This window comes from Mastigoproctus giganteus, chromosome 11 (assembly GCF_048544385.1).
Source record: "Mastigoproctus giganteus isolate SK-2022 chromosome 11, ASM4854438v1, whole genome shotgun sequence".
Taxonomy (NCBI): Eukaryota; Metazoa; Arthropoda; class Arachnida; order Uropygi; family Thelyphonidae; genus Mastigoproctus; species Mastigoproctus giganteus.
Genome location: NC_143585.1, coordinates 130,786,757 through 130,807,431, shown reverse-complemented (window position 1 = coordinate 130,807,431; position 20,675 = coordinate 130,786,757). Strand labels below are relative to the sequence as shown.

Below are 20,675 nucleotides of genomic sequence, written 5' to 3'. Positions count from 1 at the left end.
AATTGTTCGGAGTAATACGGTACAGTATTATGATTTAAAAATGTTTCAGTTAGACTGAAGTTATAAATTACTCACTGGTTATTGCAAGTTGCTAATAAGTGAAAACTTTATAAAGTGAAAATACAGAATAATACTTCATTTTTCTGCATTAATTGTTTATATATTTAACAGAATATTATTATATGCATGAAGTTGTAGTTGTGATGACTGACTATAAAATCTTGAGAGAGTAGCCTTGTTGCTCTAATGGGTCACATTCAATTTCTACCTTCATAATGTGGAAGCACACGCTTCTTGATTAAACCGGCGTTCGAGCCCGTCACCACCAAATGCGGAGGATGCGGAAAGGTCAGGGAATGACCACCGCTTGACCCGGAGCAATATGGCCTTAGTTGCTAATGCTCCTTAAAAAAAAAAAAAAAAAAAAAAAAATCATAATGTGGAACATGTGACTAGTTATTGCAAGGATAATGGATACATTTATTATACAAATGTAATGACACTTTTGGATTTCTGTTTCTGTGCCAAAGGCTCTTGCCACTTTCTGATACATTCAGATTAAAGCCTGTTTGTTTGTCTTTGCCTTTTTCCCTCCACCCACTCACACATTTTTATCAACATTCAGTGTAAACTAACCATTCTCATTTTGTTCGGTTAGAGTATGTTACACGTTATCAGTTTTCTTATTTTTACTTTTTTATGTGTTTTTAACTTATGATTCGTCAGAATTTTTAGACAGGTAATATTTTAGCATACCATTGCAAATACTCTGGGCTGCTGGTTGCAAACCCCTGATATAGACAGTAGACAAAAATATTACTTTATTTCACATAATTTTTAATTATATTTAATGTGTTTATTTTATATAGTCTTTGGTTCCAATTGACCGTCTACCAAAATATGCTCAACCAGCATTTGAAGGTTACAAAAGTTTAAACAGAATACAAAGCAGACTTTGTCCAGCTGCCCTCGAAACAGATGAAAATATTCTCCTCTGTGCACCAACAGTAAGTATTTTCATTAATTTCTATAATTATATAGAAAGTCTCATAAAATCACAACAATTTTACGTTGAATATAGCATAGTGAAAACAGAAGGCTATCTGACCGAGCTCATACAAAAATATGTTATGACACAAACTTTTTTTAAAAAAAAAACACATTTTCACTTCTCTCTTCATTCACCCATCATCCTGATGTTTTTGCTCGATATTTACCTGTTAGTATGTCCTATTTAATTAATATTACTTTGACTCTAGTTAGCAGTAGAAGCAATATTATGCACAAGGTGATTTAGTGTATCACTGTGCAGTTTAGATACCATGATTCATTTGTAACAAAAAAAGTTTGTTTTAGCTAACATATGTGCTTATAAAGATCTTTGTTCAGAAATAAGCCAAAACAAACTGTAGATGTTGATGATATCTAGTAAAAAACTGAATTTTTTACATGGTGTGTTTGACATTTGTTTTCAATCAATGAGTAGAAAGTATTTACTCATTGATTGTTGCTAACTCTGAAATTCAGTATTTTTAACATGAATCAGAAACAAAAAAGCATATTCTAAATAACAGGGTGTTGAATTATTACAATAATAATTTTTTCCTAGAGAGAAAATTGACACTACTAAAAACATGTTCTGCAGCTTTTCTCAGTTAATATGATCTTTTGTGCTGGTGGAATAATTTTTTATTTGCTTTGTGATCATGCAGTATCATAAGTTAATCTCGGGTTTATAATTTTCGTAGCGGAACTAAGGGACCAATGCCTCTCTCCCAACAAGTCCCTAAAGACCTTGAAGTAAGACATCTTTCATACTCTGTCAGCCTAAATACAGATGTGTCCTCCCATAGCTGTCTATGTCTGTATTCTTAAGGTTTGTGTCTGTGTATGCCAAAGATTAGGTTGTGTGAAGTTGCATATAATGTTAGGATACCTTCAACACATCAAAGACAACGTTGCATTCTCAATTACGTAACATTGTTTGTCATAACTTGGTGGTGTGTGTGTGCATTATGTATATCTGTACAAAACATTATTTGTGTTCTTTATCATCTTTCATCAGTCATAGAATCTACAAAATGCCACATTCAGATATTTATACCTTTCATTTTTTTCACTGTTATTCAATCAGATTTAAGTATTATAACTATTATAAAAACCTTTTCTCCTTTTTATGGGACTTTTACCGCCCTGTAATGGGTACTGGTACCTAATGCATGGGTAATTGGTTGTGGCCAGTTACTATTATTATTATTGTTATTGTTGGTTGAGGAACTCTCTTACTGCCCTACAGGTTTTCAGGATCGTGGCTTTCTGGAGTATGGGGGCTCTTGCTGGTGGTTGACATGATGATTGGGATGGTCATTACTTGTTCCATATTCCACATTTCTTTAACTTCCTGTCTTCAATCTGAGTACTTCCTAAGATCTTTTCCTTGTATATTCTCTGGTGGTTGCTGGTGTTGGGAACTGCTGTCCCGGTCAGGTAGGTAGCCATTTCCTTCTTGTCAGTGAGGGTTATGTCCAGTCTGTTGTGTGGGATCTTCTTGTCTGTTATGATGGCACAGTCCCACTATAGTCTGTGAATAGAGGTCTTTAGTGTGGCCTGAGGCTTGTACTTGTAATACGTTAAACTTTCTTTGATCGGCTGGTATTTTTGCACTGGCTTCTGATGTATTACCCTGGCCACCTGGTCGTATCTGTGAGTGTACTCCATCTGGTTGATCATCCAACGTCCTGCAGCAATGTGCTGGATTGTTTATGAGGCCAGGTGGCATCTTCGACGTGTGTTATCTGTTACTTCAGGGTCCTTGGCAATGTATTTCCTGTAGTTCCTGACGTTGATTACCTGGTCATGGATGGTGAGCATGAATCCTGTGGTCTCAGGAAAGAGCTTTCTGTTAGTGAGCCAAGTGTTGGAAGTTGTCTCATCTACATAGTCTTGATGGAGGTCATTGTAGTGTCTGCCATGGAGTGTCTTTGTTTCTTCTGTAAATGTGGTCCCCTTATTCATTGTTGTGTGCCATTTGTCTGTCATTCTTATGACTTGGTAGATTGGTGCTGTTTTCTGGAAGTAATCCTGCAGGTTCTTAATCATCTTCTTATTCAATGAGGTCATTGAATCCTCTCACTCCTTCTGTGCAGGCTGTGGTCAGTCTCTCGATGGCGACTTCAGGTAGTGTTGGTGCCCCTTGGTCATAATTGTTCTGATTGATCTCATAATGTCCTCCAACTCAGTGTTGGTCCATTCTGTGATTCCGAAGGAGTACGTTAGTACTGGGACTGCATAAATGTTTATGACTGTGACCATGTTCCCATTCAGCTTTGATTTTATCAGGCTTCTCAGGCCTTGATTTCCTTATGTTCTAATTGGTGAGCCTGCAACATCCCCAGATATTTGTAGGTCTATTCCTCTGTCATGGCTTCAATTTCTTCACTGTTCTTCAGTGTATTTTCATCCAACTGGATGTCCTTGATGCATTTCATGGGTCTGGCATTTGTCTAGGTCAAATTGACTCCTGATGTCAGTGCTGAATGCTTCGGTGATCTGGAGTAGCTGTTGGAATTGATTCTCAGTTGCAGTTGAAAGTTTGATGCCAGCCATGTACATCAGGTGAGGGGGAGAGATTGTAAAAGTTCTTCCTTCCTCCTTTTAAGGTATGTCCTTACTTACTGTCATTGAGCATGGTTGATTGATTTTGTTTCTTATAGCACAAAAACAACAAGGTTATAGTGCAGTTGAGCATGGTGGACAGCAGGTTGAGTGGTAGACAGAATAGACAGAAGCATAATGCAGGCTCAGGGCATCTAAATGAAAGATTCCTTTTCTGATGGGTATCAGTCTGGTCATGATAATAAAATAAATAAATTTTCTGTTTATACTCCGGAACGACCAAACGGTCTGAGGAGTTCACAAGATAGACAAATTACAAGAAACAGCACCGTATTCAGCAGTAATGGTGTACTTGATCTTGATGGCTGTCCTCCATTTTGCCATGGTTGCTTCTAGGGAATGTATGAGTGTCAGGTTAACTTTGTTGATGTTCGGTGTCTCTATCAGCGAGCTATGAGGCATGGAGCTGAGGCCCTTTTTTTCTTTTTTTTTAAAAGATAACCCCCCAAACATGATAGGTATTAGAATCTATAGTACTTAGTACCGTGCGTGGGTTGGAGGTTGAGAAGATGAAAGATATTTGTTGACATGAGACTTGAACTTCAGTAGACTGTAATTTTCAGGAAATACATATGAAGGAAGGTTGTTCCAGAAAAAAAAAGTTGAATGAATAAATGAGAAAGAAGAAAAGTTTGTTCTGTGAGTTTGAAGTTGGACAGCAAAAGGGTATTGCCCGATTTTGGCACTTGTTCAAGCTGTTTTGGAAGAGAGAGCAGAGAAGCCACTTATAGAAAAGGCATGCAGCAGAAACAGAATGTGTATGAGACAAAGAATGAAGGGACTCTGTTAGAGATGAGTCATTAATTAACCTAACTGCCCGCTTTTGAATAGAATCTAGAAGCCTGAGAGGCTTTGGGGGCACCCCCCCCCCAGATGTGGGAACAATATTCCATTGTAAAGCAGAGTTGGCCATGTACAGGTTGCTGTGCTTGTTGTGTAAGCTTGCTCCATAACTTATTATTATTAGTAGTAGTAGTAGCATGTGATGCAAGGAAGCAAGCTTATAAGGCATCAGCCAAAAAAAAAAAAAGAAAACCACCTCCCACACCACTTGTCTACCCCTCCAATAATTTGTCCAGTTTTTTCTTTAATTTATTAAAACTGTCCACTTCCACAACACCAGTTGATGGTTTGTTCCAACAGTCAACCACCTGCTGGCTGAAGGCAAACCTCCTCACATCTATCCTGCAATTATCCTTCCTCAGTCTGAGAAAGATTAAGATTGTCATCAGCTTTATTCAAAGCCTTAAAAACCTTGATTAGATCCCCTTGTGGATACCTGGTCTCAAGATGCTACAATTTGCAGAACTGAAGCTTATCTTTGTATGACGACACCCTTTCATTCTCTTCACCAATCCCTTTGCCCTTCTTTGCATCCATTTCAACAGATCTACATCCTGAAATGAAGCCTCCAGACCTGTATACAGTACTCAAGGTGTGGACTAGGGTTCACAATACCAGTTAAAATCTTCATACTGGTATTCCAAAAAAAAAAACAAACATTTTTTGCAATAAATTTTGATGACAATTAGGTGCAGTGAAGTTAGGAAAAAACAAGTAATTACTTGAATTCACATTTTAAATCAAACTTTTATTACAATAATAAATATTCTAGCAAAAATTATTAAAAATACAGTTATTCTAAACACAAAAAAAATAAGCATCCACGCACTACCTGTCCGAATAAAGTGAGCTTTTAAGAAACTCAATAGTGTTATCGTTTAACCTGGATCTAATTTTGGTACATATTTAATTAGCAGCAGAAAACATCCTTTTGGATTCTGTGCTGCTGCTGGTTAGTGCTTTGTACTGAGATAGTTGTAAATGAGTTGCAGTTTAACCTCCCCCTCCTTATTCCCTCATCTTCAAAAAATCTTATTTCCTTTTTATCAAAAATAAAAAATATTTTCTTTTTGACTTTTTATGACACTATATCTGTATTAACAAAAGAAAGGGACTAACAGGTAAGCTTGGTGAGGAAACCAAATCTAAGTTGTGTGGTGGGGGAGGTATTTATTTATTTTTATTTCCCTGTACTTTATTATCACTATCAGTGGCCATTGTTATGATTTTTTGTACACAGCTTGCACAAGCTACCTGACTGCATTAAAAAATTGGAATTTCCAGGAGCTGAGGGATATCCCCCCCCCCCACACACACATGAGTATATATATTATATGTGAGCTGTCAGTTTCTCAAGAGCAATGACGCAAATATAAAACTAAAGTCATTTATCATACAAATCTACTTAGAATACATAACTGGTGTTCATTTACATCTAATCTATTCATTTTTCTCATTTAATCTGTTAATGCATGCTATCATTTCCATAAAATTTCTCTCGATTAACAATCTCAACTCTCTCTACAGCTTCAAACACTAAACTAATTCAATCTTAATCACTTCCTCATATTTTTCTTAAATACCAATATCAATTCTCTTCACAACAGCAATCCATAAGTTGCTAACTTAATGCTAAAAATTCCATGTAATCTCTCTTAATTTAGCAATATCAATTTTCTTTACATCTTCAACCAATAAACCAACTCAGTACTAAACATTTCCTTATTTCTTGTGTTTATTCAACTTCAACCTTACTCTAAAATAGTCTCCCACTTTATCTAAGTACCATTTCCAAAACAACACAGTTCAGAGGACTTACCTTCCTTCTCTTTCACAGTAGGATTCCTTTGTGCGTGTTCCTTCCACGGAGTGCAGTGGTCTCTCTCTCTCTCTCTCTCTCTCTCTCTCTCTCTCTCTCTGTCCCCCTCTCCCTCCCTCCCTCCCTCCCTCCTTAGTTGATCTCTGCTGTATAGCTCTTCCAGTACTGTCTTATTTTAAGAACAGTTGTCTGTTAATACTGAAGGAAATTACCACAGCAGTAGCAGAAGTCAGAGCACTATCTGACTGGCTGATTATTCAACTTATGGATTAACTTCTAGCACAGGAACATGCCGCGCAGAATCATTCACTATATAGCTGGACACTCCCAGAACTGAACCCAAAACTACCACTAGAAGTCTGCAACCCCTCTTTTGGTGCGAGCACCTTATTTATTTCCTTCTCATTTATTTATTTATTGAATTGATTGCAAGTTACCATCGCCACCTGTACTAATTTTTTATATGCAAGCTTATGTGCGCATTTACATATCTCCCCCTATCTAATTTAAACCTGACCCAATCGCAGTATTATTCTTTAAACTCACTCTTCCTTTGGTGGGAAAAACAGAATATTTTCCCACACAATGAAACGCTTTCAACCTCAAGATCACCTGTTCGTAATACCTTTGAACTGCTCCATACCAACACCCTTCCCGAAAATGCACTAAGTGTCGCAGGCGACTTCGTAGCCAGGTGGGAAGGGGCAGCAGTGCGTAACACAGGCTTCTTGATTAGACCGGGGTTCGAGCCCGTCACCACCAAATACGGAGGATGCGGAAAAGTCAAGGGAATGACCACCGCATATTCCCGGAGCAATATGGCCTTAGTTGCTAATGCTCCTAAAAACCAAAAAATAACAATAATAATAACTAAGTGTCGCATCCTCAAGTAGCAGTGTAATAGAGGGGTTAAACTACTGTATTGTTCAGAAGCTGTTAATTTTGACCCTTCTGCACCTGCCATTGTTCACCGTATTCCTTAATTGCACTACCCAGCCTACTGCCACTAATGGAAATATTTCTGTAATGATGTTTTCGTTATTCCTTAAGTGCTTTACTTCCACACACACTATACTTACTAAGATAAATATATTTGTAAGATTTTATGTCTTACAGTTTCATGATATTTTCAGGTTTCCGTTGCACTTGTACTGTGTATAACAATCCCTCATTTGCAAATTCAGCATTATTAATGATTTATTGTTGTCAATTTTATAACCTTTTGTGATAAATCATGGATAATTATTTTTTAAATTAGGTATCGAAAAACTGGTATTTTTGTATCAATACTGGGATTTGAATACTGGAAAAAAATGACCGGGATCCCGGAATCTTTTTATTGTAACCCCTAGTGTGGACTAATCATTGCTTTATATAATGGGCTAATCACTTCCTTGTCCCTGCTAGCAAAGTTCCTGTATATCATCGACAAAACCCTATGAACTGTCCTGGGAGCATGTCTGCACATCTCAGAAAAATTACAGTCTGACTGTACAGTTACCTCAGGTCTTTTTCATTTTCCATATCCTTGAGTGTAGTAACACACAATTGGTAAATTAATCTGGGATTACTTCTACCCATATGCAGTACTTCGCATTTATCAGTGTTAAGCTTCAGCTGCCATTACTCAGTCCTTTGGCTTAATTTGTTTAGATCTTGTTGCAGAGCTTACCCGATTACCATCATTGACTACTCTGCCAACCTTTGTATCATATGCAAATTTAGACATTAAGCGTATACCTTCAAAATCATTAATAAGTATAAAAAACAATAATGGAACCAGCATTGAACCCAGGGAGACTACTAAATAAGTCCATTAATAACCATGCATCAGCAAATATTCTTGCACCCCTTCTTATTAAGTGTATCTCATCCCTGTAAAAACAGTCTCTTCTGTTAACAATTTCAGACCACACTGAGAAAAATTCTCTTCCATGAACTTTGACAATGTGTACTCCTCCTGTCATGTTTGGGCACCATTTCAGGCACTTCCTAATTTATTCTTAATTCACAACCTTTTCCCATCATAGCCCTGTACTTGTTAATTGAATCTTCAGATCTCTCACTTGTAATGTCATTAGTGTCTACATATCACCTTTCCTTCACCAACAGTATCACCTTTCGTTCCCTTAAAAGATGATATCTGCTGTACAACATAATCTTATTTTTTCTCTGGCAGACAAGGCATACCCTACTACTATTCCACCTGTCCTTTTTACAGAACATATTTTCCATTTCCTTCACAATAGAGTCACTGACAGTTACTATCTCTTGGGACCAGTGCATTCTGCCTTGGGGATTGCGCTGTGCTGTCTGACGCACAAGTGAGGGCTCCAGCATTGAGTTGGGCAACTGAGAGCATAAAAGGTCCCCAGTTTAATGGCTTTGAGGGCATCCACCCTTCAAGCTCTGATAAATGCCCATCAGAATGCTATGTTTGCATCCAACACACACAAAGACTCGGCTCCGTTATCACCCCTTAGCTCTCACCTCCTGTTCCAAATAGGTCTGCAAATATCGCACAAGTAGTACATTTTGATGCAGTTTAAAATAAAAGTAACAAGTACTCAACACATATATATATATATATATACAGGGTGTTTCAGTTAAACGTTTCAGAACTTCTAAGAGGGGTAGGGTACATCCTGACAACTCGAAATCATATAGCAATGTGGGGTCGGAAATGCTTTCCTGAAGCGGTGTTGTACACAGAAGCACCATAAAAAGAAAAGAGACCATAAGTGAGAAATCGTTTTAATAATACATGAAAAGAAGCAAAAGGTACATGGATTAAAGTATGTGTTCGAAGTTTCTTCAACCTCGTATTGCTTTCGCACAGTGGTACCTTGGAAAATGTGCTACAAATCCCCTTTTTCCTGCTGAAGTGTTGTTTTCCGATGAGGCATCCTTCACAAGGGAAGGAATTTTCAACACGCATAACGACCATATCTGGGCGGTCGAGAACCCGCATGCAATACGACGTCGTGCAGCACAGATTCGATTTTCGGTCAATGTGTGGGCCGGTATTATGGGAGATCACCTCATCGGACCTTACCTGTTACCGTCGTCTAACCAGACCTATCTACTTGATCTTTCTGCAGCAAGTATTGCCACAACTTTTGAGAGATGAACAGATTTCTGCATCGACGCAACAGACAATGTGGTTCCAACACGATGGAGCCCCTGCCCATTATAGCGGAGATGTTCGTAACTACCTGGATGTCACATTTGGTCAACAGTGGATCGGACGTGGTGGTCCCGTGCGTTGGCCTGCTCGGTCACCCGACCTATCATGTCTTGATTTTTATTTCTGGGGTCATATGAAATCGCTAGTTTATGACACCCCTGTTGACAATGCTGAGGAGCTGGTTGCAAGAATCGCAGTAGCTGCCGAAGAAATTCGAAATTCGCCTGGAGTATTCCAGAATGTTCGGATGTCCATGCGTCGGAGATGTGAGGCGTGCATTGTAACCCATGGAAGAAACTTCGAACACTTACTTTAATCCATGTACCTTTTGCTTCTTTTCATGTATTATTAAAACGATTTCTCACTTACGGTCTCTTTTCTTTATGGTGCTTCTGTGTACAACACCGCTTCAGGAAAGCATTTCCGACCCCACATTGCTATATTATTTCGAGTTGTCAGGATGTACCCTACCCCTCTTAGAAGTTCTGAAACGTTTAACTGAAACACCCTGTATAACTGATATTAAATATAAATCAAAATTAATGCCAGTAGCAGTTTACAAAACTGTTGAGCGAAAAATAATAAATTAAACATCGTAATTAATCAACAGAGAGGGAGAAGAAAAGGTAAGACTAAAAATTGTTGCTGAAAATCTCCAAATAAATTTGGAAAATCCAATTCAAAATAATGAATCACTTTTAAAATTTAGAGCCAATTACATAAGAATTTAGCGGCACCCCCCCTCATAAGATGCCAATTCCGAATTACGTGAAATATCAAAAATAGAGACTAAACTAACTAAAATAAAATAAAACAAAATAACAAAAATAGACTGACCATTATGCCCCATATCAACGGAGGACCACAAGGCCAATAATGGTCAGGGAATCGCTGCATTTCAATCGCTAAACAAATTGCGCAAATGTGAAACGATCGAAGGATCAGACGCCACCCGATCCCCCAATCGAACTGCCAATGCAGAGGATTTGAATAGCGGTGGTCTTTATGCAGCAAAAAATAAAAATATAGAACAGACAGACTAGCACTTCAGCACAGAGCCACACCACTGACAATGTAAGCTTAACCAGCTTATATAGACAAATAAATAAAATACTATAGATGGCGGTATATGCGCAGCATAAGCACATCAAACCCACTACTACCATTTTATTTACATTATATTAACATAATGAAGTATTAAAAAAAAATAAAAAATGGTACAAAATATAATATGAAAATTAAGAAAATAAATATAAAGATATCATCAGAGGCAGCAAAATGCACATTCCTCCACATGATGCCCAATGTATAACTGATATTAAATATAAATCAAAATTAATGCCAGTAGCATGGCAAAACTGTTGATCAAAAATAATAAATTAAACATAATAATTAATCAACAGGGAGGGAGAAGAAAAGGTAAAACTAAAAATTGTAGCTGAAAAGCTCCAAATAAATTTAGAAAATCCAATTCAAAATAATAAATCAATTTTAAAATTTAGAGCCAATTATATAAGAATTTAGCGGCACCCCCCCCCTCGTAAGATTCCAGTTCCGAATTACATGAAATATCACAAATAGACTAAACTAACTACAATAAAATAAAATAAAACCAAAATAACAAAAATAGAATTTTAAAATTGATATATTATTTTGAATTGGATTTTATAAATTTATTTGGAGATTTTCAGCTACAATTTTTAGTCTTACCTCTTCTTTTCCCTCCCTGTTGATTAATTATTATGTTTAATTTATAATTTTTCACTCAGCAGTTTTGCCGTGCTACTGACATTAATTTTGATTTATATTTAATATCAGTTATACATTGGGCATCATGTGGAGGAATGTGCATTTTGCTGCCTCTAATGATAGCTTTATATTTATTTTTTTAATTTTCTAATTATGTTTTGTACCATTTTTTTATTTTTTTTAATACTTCATTATGTTAATATATGTATAGATATATATATATATACTAAAGACAGATTCTCATGATGTAATTAATTTAAATTATTTTGTTGCTAGTCTAAAGGCAAATTGAACAAATGAAATAATGTTTATACACCTTTGTTATTCCACCAGTATATGGATCACTGTATAAGTGCTACACAAATTTCATGCCTACACCCAAGTTTTTCATTACTCAGAAAAGTTTGAAAAATGCTCTTTTATCTGATCCTTACATGGTATTAGAATTTTTATCCCATTACTACAGTAAACATTCCCTTCATTGTTGAGAGTGTGCCGACCGGGCTAGCCAGGTGGGTAAAGTGCCTGCCTGCCTGGCAACCCAAAGGTCGCTGGTTCCAATCCTGCCTCTGGCTTGGGTCAAAGTACTGCAAAAACCTTGGGAGGTGCATTATGGCCACAGAAGCCGATGCGCCAACAACTACCAAAAAAAAAGTTGGGAGTGAAACCATCTTTTTTGTTAAAAACAAGAAAACACAATGCATGTATTTCTAGTAGGACATGCGCAAAGATCACATGGCTAAATGTTTGTTTGTATAAATCTCTTGATCGTGATGAAGCTGGTTTGTAACCTTTCTTGTATTATCTCATCTGTCATCGTTCTGCTATTCCACGGGTCGACATATCAAGCCTCACCACAATGCCCTGTCCGTGTACTTCTCTCCATCATTGATTTCACTCCAGTCTCCTCCCCTCTTAATGACATTGGTCTTTATCATGTCCTCCCACCTCATTCTTGGTCTTTTGTCCCTTAATTTTAAATCAAACATTCATCTTGGCAAATGCCCCTTGTTCATCCTCTTGACATGTCCAAACCCTTTCAATCCTATTCTGGAGTTTTTAAACGTGAATTCTCTCCCTAATCACATCATTCTTGATTTTGTCGCACCTTGTCTTTTCGGCTATGATCCTCACAAATCTCATTTCTGCCCCCTACATTCTGCTTTCATCCTTTTTCCTCATAGTCCAAGTTTCAGGTCTGATATATAGCCTTCTTTCACTTCAGTGGTATGTTCCTGTTCCAGATCAGATCGCTTGCCTGCCTGTAGAAATTCCTGCCCGCTTGTATCCTTCTACTTATTTCTTTGTCTATTACTCCAGTCCTTTTGATGGTGCTTCCTCGATACTTGAAGTTGTTAACCATTTTTAGCTCTTTCCCTACCATTGTAATGTATCTGTCAGTTCGCCACTCCTCTTTAGAACCATTACTTCACTCTTCTCCTGACTGAAAACTAGTCCAGATTAATTGGCCATACTAACCCACATATCAACTTGCCATTGCACTTGTTCCCTGCTCTCTCCCCCATATGCAGAGGTCATCTGCAAAGAACATGACTTTCATCTGGTCTTGTCCAAGTTGTTCCACCGCTCTACACTGCATATCATTCATTAACAGCTATGAACAGTAGCGGTGACAGGACACTTACTTGCCTCAAAACTGATGTTATTTCGAAGCTCTCCATCAATCCCATCACTGTTCTTACTTTGCTCACTGTGTTGGTGTAGATATTCTGAGTTCTCTCCACAAGATGTTCCTCTATCTCCAAATTTTTCAAAACCTCCCACACTTTCTCTCTCTTCACATCATCAAACACTTTCTTTAGTGCATACTGTGGATTTTAGTGTTTTGCACCAACCTTACGTAAAAATATAAAAACACAAAGGAAACTGGACTTTTAATAACTGTGTTTATAATAAATTATAATAACCTGTATTTACAATAAATTTAACTTTACGATAAACTATACATATAAAATATTAAAATCTGCTACATTAAGAACAATAAAATGCATTAAAATATACTAAGTTAAAAGCGATAAAAAACCATAGCTTTCAAAGGCTCCAGCCTTCTTCTTCAGCGGTATTTTCTTCTTCTGCAGTACATCTTTAAATATCAGCAGGTTCATGGTACTCATCACGTGTTTCATTTTCACGCGTTCCGTTCTCTTGCGTTGTGGAACCGGAAGTGGCTCGGGAGAAGCAGCACCAGATCTCCCCGGACGATGCTATCATCACCAATCGGGCGCATAAGTTCTGGGACCGTAAGTGGCTCGAGAGTTTGCGGATCTGTTCTACAATCAACATTAATAGAGATAGAGGTACGCGGATTCATCCCCTCTTTGAGGCCACTATCCTCAGAAGCGATGAACGGTTCCGTATGACTCCCGCTCGAGCCACTTCCGGTTCCACAACGCAAGAGAACGGAACGCGTGAGAATGAAACACGTGATGAGTACCATGAACCTGCTGATATTTAAAGATGTACTGCAGAAGAAGAAAATACCGCTGAAGAAGAAGGCTGGAGCCTTTGAAAGCTATGGTTTTTTATCGCTTTTAACTTAGTATATTTTAATGCATTTTATTGTTCTTAATGTAGCAGATTTTAATATTTTATATGTATAGTTTATCGTAAAGTTAAATTTATTTTAAATACAGGTTATTATAATTTATTATAAACACAGTTATTAAAAGTCCAGTTTCCTTTGTGTTTTTATATTTTTACGTAAGGTTGGTGCAAAACACTAAAATCCACAGTATGAATATACCCAACCTCAGAGGCCTATTTGAAGAACTTTCTTTAGTGTGTTCATAACATTTTTCCATCAGTTGTCTGATGCACAAAATTAGATCCACCATTGATCTGCCAGGTCTAACACCATACTGCTCCTCGCCCATCCTATTTTCAATCGTTCTTCTTATCTTCCACTCTAACACTCTCTCGTACAGCTTACTCACATGTGATGTCACTGTGATACCTCTATAATTGGAACAATTCTTCCTGTTCCCCTTCTTGAACAGTGGGATGATCAAACCTTCTTTCCTGTCCTTCAGTGCCTGTCTCTCATCCCAGATCTTGCAGAACAGGCTATGTCCATACTATCTCTGCCTTGCCTGTAGCCTTCAGCATCTCTCTGTTCATCTCATCTATACCAGCAGACTTACCTTCTTGATGTATTTCCATGCCTGCGCTACATCATTCCACGTCAAGTCTGTCTGGTCTCTCTCTCCATATCTTCTCTTTCATCCCCTCTTATGATCAACCTGCCTTTGTTCCTTTTGCTGGCTATCTATCCTGCACATTCATCAGATTTTCAAAATACTTCCATGTTTCTCTTATCTCGTCATCCTTGGTTCTTAGGTTCTCATTCTCATCCATAAAGTATTTGCTCTGCTCACCATCTCTTCTCCTATTCCTCACCATACCATATATTGTCTTTTTATTACCGTGATATCTTGTTGCAGAATTATTACCATTTATTACTGTTGATATCTTGTCCTACTATACAATCTTTGAATGCTTTCCATTCTGATTCCACGCTATTTATCACCATCTTAGGTACAACCTTCCTGAACTCTTCCCTGAACATTGCCTCTTTTTCCTCTTCCTTCCACTTCCAAACCCATAGTTCTCTCTCTCTCTCTCTCTCTCTTGTTATTTTGATCCTCTTCAATTTAGGGAATCTTAAAACTCCAACTAACCTGTGATCACTACCCAGGGAGACACTTGGAATGACCTTGATGTCCACTAGTCTCCTGTGTCACTCCTTATCCACAAGTATATAGTCAAGGGGGGATTCCTGTTGATCATCCCAACCATATCTTGTCCCTTTTTGACTCTTTCTCTTCTTGAACCAGGTGTTTCCTGTGACCAAGCTGTTCTGTAAACAGAAATCCAACAGCATGTTACCATCATCATTCCTAGGTCCCCAACCATGTGGACTCATAAAATATTCTAGTCCTTGTCTCTCCGCCCCAACTTTTGCATTCAGGTCACCTGTGATGACTATATCTCCTCTTGTGATGTTCTCTTCAAGCTCCAGCTTCACCATTTCTTCGCAACCGGTTTGCAGTGCATAGCATTGTACTATCTGCCGTGTTTCGCTGTCATTCGTTTGCAGTTTAATTGACATGAGTCTGTCGCTGATATTATTCACCTCCAGTATCCTTTCCTTAATCCTGTGATCTGTAATGATGGCTGCACCCTTCCTCTGCTACATTGCTCCCAGACCAATATAGGTAATAGCCTCCTTTAACTCTCTGCACCCATTTCCTTTCCATCTTGATTCAGTCAATCCAAGTACTTTGTAAGTTTATTTTTCTGTCCTTTAAGATGTCCACACACTCCTAAATTTTTCGTGATATTGTCATAATATTGAGTGTGGTTAGTTTGATGTATGTCATCATCATAAGGCTTGTTGGCATTGTTATGCAGCTTGATGTGCTTGAATTAAGTAACTAAACATTTCCTTTGCTCAAATTTTACCTTGTGATTTAAATCTGGCTAAGGGCACTTTGTAAGTCATTATACAACTTTTGTATTTATACCCAGGTTGAATGTATTTAAAAATAAATGATAACTTTAATAATTGCAATTTCAATACAAAAGATCAGAGCCTTTGCATATCAGGAAAAATAACAAATTTTACTTTTAATTATAAAATTTACGGAATGCACAATTCACATTTTTACATGAACACATTTTTATTAAATGAATCTTTAGTCTTTGTTTTGTGAACATTGGTCTATATCAGGATCAAGGTTATTGATTAGCTTTATTGCAACATTTGATGGGTAGTGGTCAAATTTTGCCTGTCTATCCAGACTTAAAGGTAAGATGTGTTCTTGAGACAGATTGGATTGAATTCTTTTACTGATGAATAGCAGTTGTCATCATGACCTAATTCTCCTGCCAATTGTTTTTACTATAAAGCAAATCTTACTGCAAAACAGAGTGTTGGGGCAGGGGTACAGTAAATTTTTCAAGAAGCCATAAGCTGGACAGGGAAATGGTAAATTAACATGTTTCCAGGCCTGTTTAAGGATCCATGTTTCTGATTAGAGGTAGTAGGTGCTACAACCTCTAATCAGTATAGTATACCAAATATAGTATAACTAGTATAGTATAGTGTACTATACTATATCTAATATAGTACAGTGGTGGGACAAAAAAACTGCATCACTTGTGAATTTTGCAAATAATGTGTTTTGCGCTGCATTGTGGGTTGCAGAAATGTTCGAAATGCATTTGTTAGATGGTATATATATCTCTGTGAATGAAATCCAATAAAAAGACTCCACCTGATATACCTAATTGCCATAAATATCTTCTGAAAGGGTAAAATGTGTAATTAATGGAAATATGAGAAATCATACAAATGGCAATCATGACAACCAAAACATACATTTTATTGCATTTATGTGTAAAACTAAAATGACAAGTTAACATAATAGTATTATGTACTGTAAATCAGCAAAATAAGTCCTCAATATTTTGTTGTACCTCCTCGAGCTACAGTTATAGCCTTACAATGATCTGGCATCAAGTTAATCAACTTCTAGATATACGGTTGCCCAATTTCATGGTACCACACCCTTACAATTCTCCCCTGCAGCTGAACCTTACTTGTTGGCTTCTTCTGAACAATTTTAGACGACATTATGTACCAGCAATTTTCAGTAGGGTTCAAATCTGGACTGTTGCTGGGCCAGTCCAACACTGTAATGCCAGCATTTCTGAGGTATGACTGAGCCATGCAGGTTGAATTTCAATTCATCAGAAAAGATGACAGTGTCCCGTTGCTCTTTTGTCCATGAAACATGCATTTTAGTCAAAGGAAGTTGCTGTTTCCTCATTTTTTGGGTCAACAAAGGCTTCTTCTTGGGCTGATAGGCATGCAGACCACATTCTGAAAGCCATCTTTGAATAGTTCGTGCACTTGTGCACGAACGATCCAAAGTCTAGTTTTAGATCAGCAGCACTAGCATGGCGATTGCGAAGGCATAGCCGTTTCAAATATCGATCTTGGGAAGGCATAGTCACTCTCTTATGGCCTGACTCAGGCCATAAGAGAGTGACTTTTCATCACATCACCAGGTCTTTTCATCACATCACCAGTTTTACGCTTTAATTTCAGCAACCGTGATACTGTTGACTGGTGGCAGCCTATTTATCAGTGATAGCATGCATAGAAAGCCCTTCCTGGGACAGAGCAACAGCTACACTTTTTTTCCTTGGTGCATACTGAACATATGTAGTCATGCTTACACCTCCGTAAAACAGGATACTAATGAGCATGTATATCCTTCCAACGGCGTATTTATAGAAACTGCTAATGGAATGCCTTGCAATTACTGTCTGATGCAATACCTTTGCTTTGTGACAAACAAAATGACTGTAATCAAACAATATCTTATGCGTTTCGCTACAAATGTTACTTTTTTTAAGTTGATGCAGTTTTTTTGTCCGCCACTGTATAAAAAATATAGTATACAGTGGACCCCCGTTTTACGATTGGTTCACAGTATGATCAGATCACTTTAGGATGGACTCTTCTCCATAATAAAATACTATTCACTATACGATATGTAGTAATCATTGTGATCACGTTTACAAATTGAATTTTAATTCTATTAAACGGCAATTCTAATAAGCGAAAGTAGGAGGAATATTATCCACAGGTAATAAAAGTAAAGATCACAAACTTACACTCTATTACATTACCAATTGCATACATTGCTTAATTAATGCATGTTCGCTGAGATTTTTTTGGGGGGGGGGCAAGGGTGTAAAATTTAAAACAGCAAAAGAGAATCAATCAGTAACAAAGAACACAGCACGCACAAATTGCAACTAACACTACACGCAAGTGAAATATGGAGTAACAAGTTTGTGAAGCTTAAAAAATACAAATGAAGAGAAGATTCTGAAAACTTATTTTTTTTATATGATTGAACATTTCATGGAATGGGAAACATATTTTCACCATAATAACATAAAAACCCACAGAATTATCGGTATTATCAACTAGCAACTAACACTACATGCAAGTGAAATACGGAGTAACAAGTTTGTGAAGCTTAAAAAATACAAATGAAGAGAAGATTCTGAAAACTTATTTTTTTTATACGATTGAACATTTCGTGGAATGGGAAACATATTTTCACCATAATAACATAAAAACCCACAGAATTCCATTATCGGTATTATCGCAAATGCAGTAAGATTGAGTTTGCTACCCGTTTGTAGTAGATTGCACTAACACTTTACAATTTTCAATTCCCAATAAACCGGGAACTGCAAATTGTTTTTATCGTTTTATGGTAGTGACCTCCATAAATGTACTTTAAAAGAATATCACAAAGGTGTTAAAAACTGATTTTTATAACTGAACATATGATAATAACGAGTAGTGCATTTTGATGATTTGAAATGTTTTTTTTTTTTTTTTTTTTTTTTGAAATTAAAGCAGCTGATTTCACTAACTAGTGACCATGTTAACCAGTGCTCTACTTGTTTCACTTTACAGTGGGATGGACTTACGATTGTCTCCGACCGAACCACGTGGTCCTTCCTCTCAGCCAATAGCAGCGTTTGTAAATGTGTTGGCCGCATGTTTTTTTTTTTTTTTTGTGTCCTTTAGTTGAAGTGTTTTTTTGTGTTGTGTTTTAATCAATTTTTTTAATCAATATGTACAATTTGCATTATAAAAATGAGCTTTTGGAGAGATAAATAGCTTAGTTATATAGTGAAAATTTCAGCTTCCGTGGTGTTGGAATGAATTACTAAAAAACAATGTATTGTGGGATTCACATTATGATACTTGAACGGATTATTGTAAAGCGGGGGTCCACTGTACTATATCAATACTATGCTAATGCAAACTAATATAGTATAGCTGCCAATAAAATTGATTTGTATAGTATTAATTAATCAGTGCTATCCAACCTTTCTGGTTGGCTGAGTGCCTTTATTATATTTTTGTGACACCAAAAGAGATTAGCAACCAAAAAAAATGTATATTTATAAAAAGTAAACGTATACATACTTAACTTTTTTTTACAGAAAATATACATTGTTTTATGTAATCATCTGTAGCTAGTCATGTACAAAACATGCCCAGTTTTCCAGTCTAAAATGTTAAACTTTGGAGAAATGAAAATTATGAAATGATTGTGATTATCAGTTAACTAATTAATGAATTTTCTTAGGTAAATTTATAGGCAGTTTTTTTAAAGCAGTTCAAGTTTTATTATTTTCAATAACAGGATGTTATTTTAGTAGTACAAATAAAAAAAGAAGAAATTTAAATGTTTAAAACATTTAATTCTTATTTCAGAACTATTAGTTTCTGACATTTACACCCTAGATTTTCTTCTCCCCCCACCACAATTTGAGGTGGTGGGGAGAAGAAAATCTTGCTGGTTCATAGGCATCACCTAACCTTACCAAGGATGCCATGGCACTTACAATCACCATGTTGGACAGATATTTTTAATAATTTTATAGTTATCTGAAAAGTGGGAGCAAAGATTTAACTAAGACTAATTCATTTAATCAAAACAAAAATAAGTTTATAAGATGTTATTTTCTGAACAGAGCAGAGAAAAAATTCTATTTTCCTCCTGTTATAAAAAAAGTTTGTTTAGATTACTGTTACTGATTCTGAAAATATAAAATCAATAAAAAGCTTTCATTCACTTCTGACTTCATTCATTTTAAACTAGGGTGCAGGAAAAACAAACGTTGCCCTTCTTTGTATGATGCGTGAGATTGGGAAGCATATAAATTCTGATGGTACTATAAATGCAGATGAATTCAAAATCATATATGTTGCACCAATGCGATCACTAGTACAAGAAATGGTTGGAAATTTCAGTAAGGTAAGTTATTTTATTATTAACTATTAACTGCATATTTCTTCACATGGATTAACTTATTCTTCATTATTTGAATTTAATTTAATTTTTAATTTATTTGAATAAATTAAGTACAATACATACTAAGTTATAAGGAAAACACATACTTTATTTATACACCTTTATGATTTGATGATATAACTCATTAACATGATCAGAAGTGTGCAGGTTAACATCATACATTACACTACCAATCACCTGAGAGCCAGTGATTATGAGCACCTTGAAATTCTAAGATGTCTGTAATATCTGTCAACCAGAAGAATTTGTAATTTACAGATTATTCCTCTTATATCATCACCCCTCATTGAGGATTGGGAATTCTGTTGACTCTAAACTTGATTTAAATAATTTTCCATCTACAAGTTTGATTAAAAAAATTTAGTGAATGTTGCAGAAAATTAATTATATTCAATGATAAATGTTTTTACATTGTTAATGTTTTTCAATATAGTGTTCCACATATTTTTTTCATTGTGCCTGCCAC

At 36.5% G+C, this 20,675-nt stretch overlaps 1 protein-coding gene across 1 annotated transcript in view; it reads left to right on the top strand.

The window, feature by feature from the left end:
- Positions 1-20,675, top strand: part of Brr2 (U5 small nuclear ribonucleoprotein l(3)72Ab) — a 570,943-nt gene that overhangs the window by 160,702 nt on the left and 389,566 nt on the right. The window contains exons 13-14 of the mRNA XM_090384330.1: positions 870-1,007; positions 19,997-20,152. Coding sequence (XP_090240456.1) covers positions 870-1,007; positions 19,997-20,152 — 294 coding nt within the window. The remainder of the gene's footprint in view (positions 1-869; positions 1,008-19,996; positions 20,153-20,675) is intronic.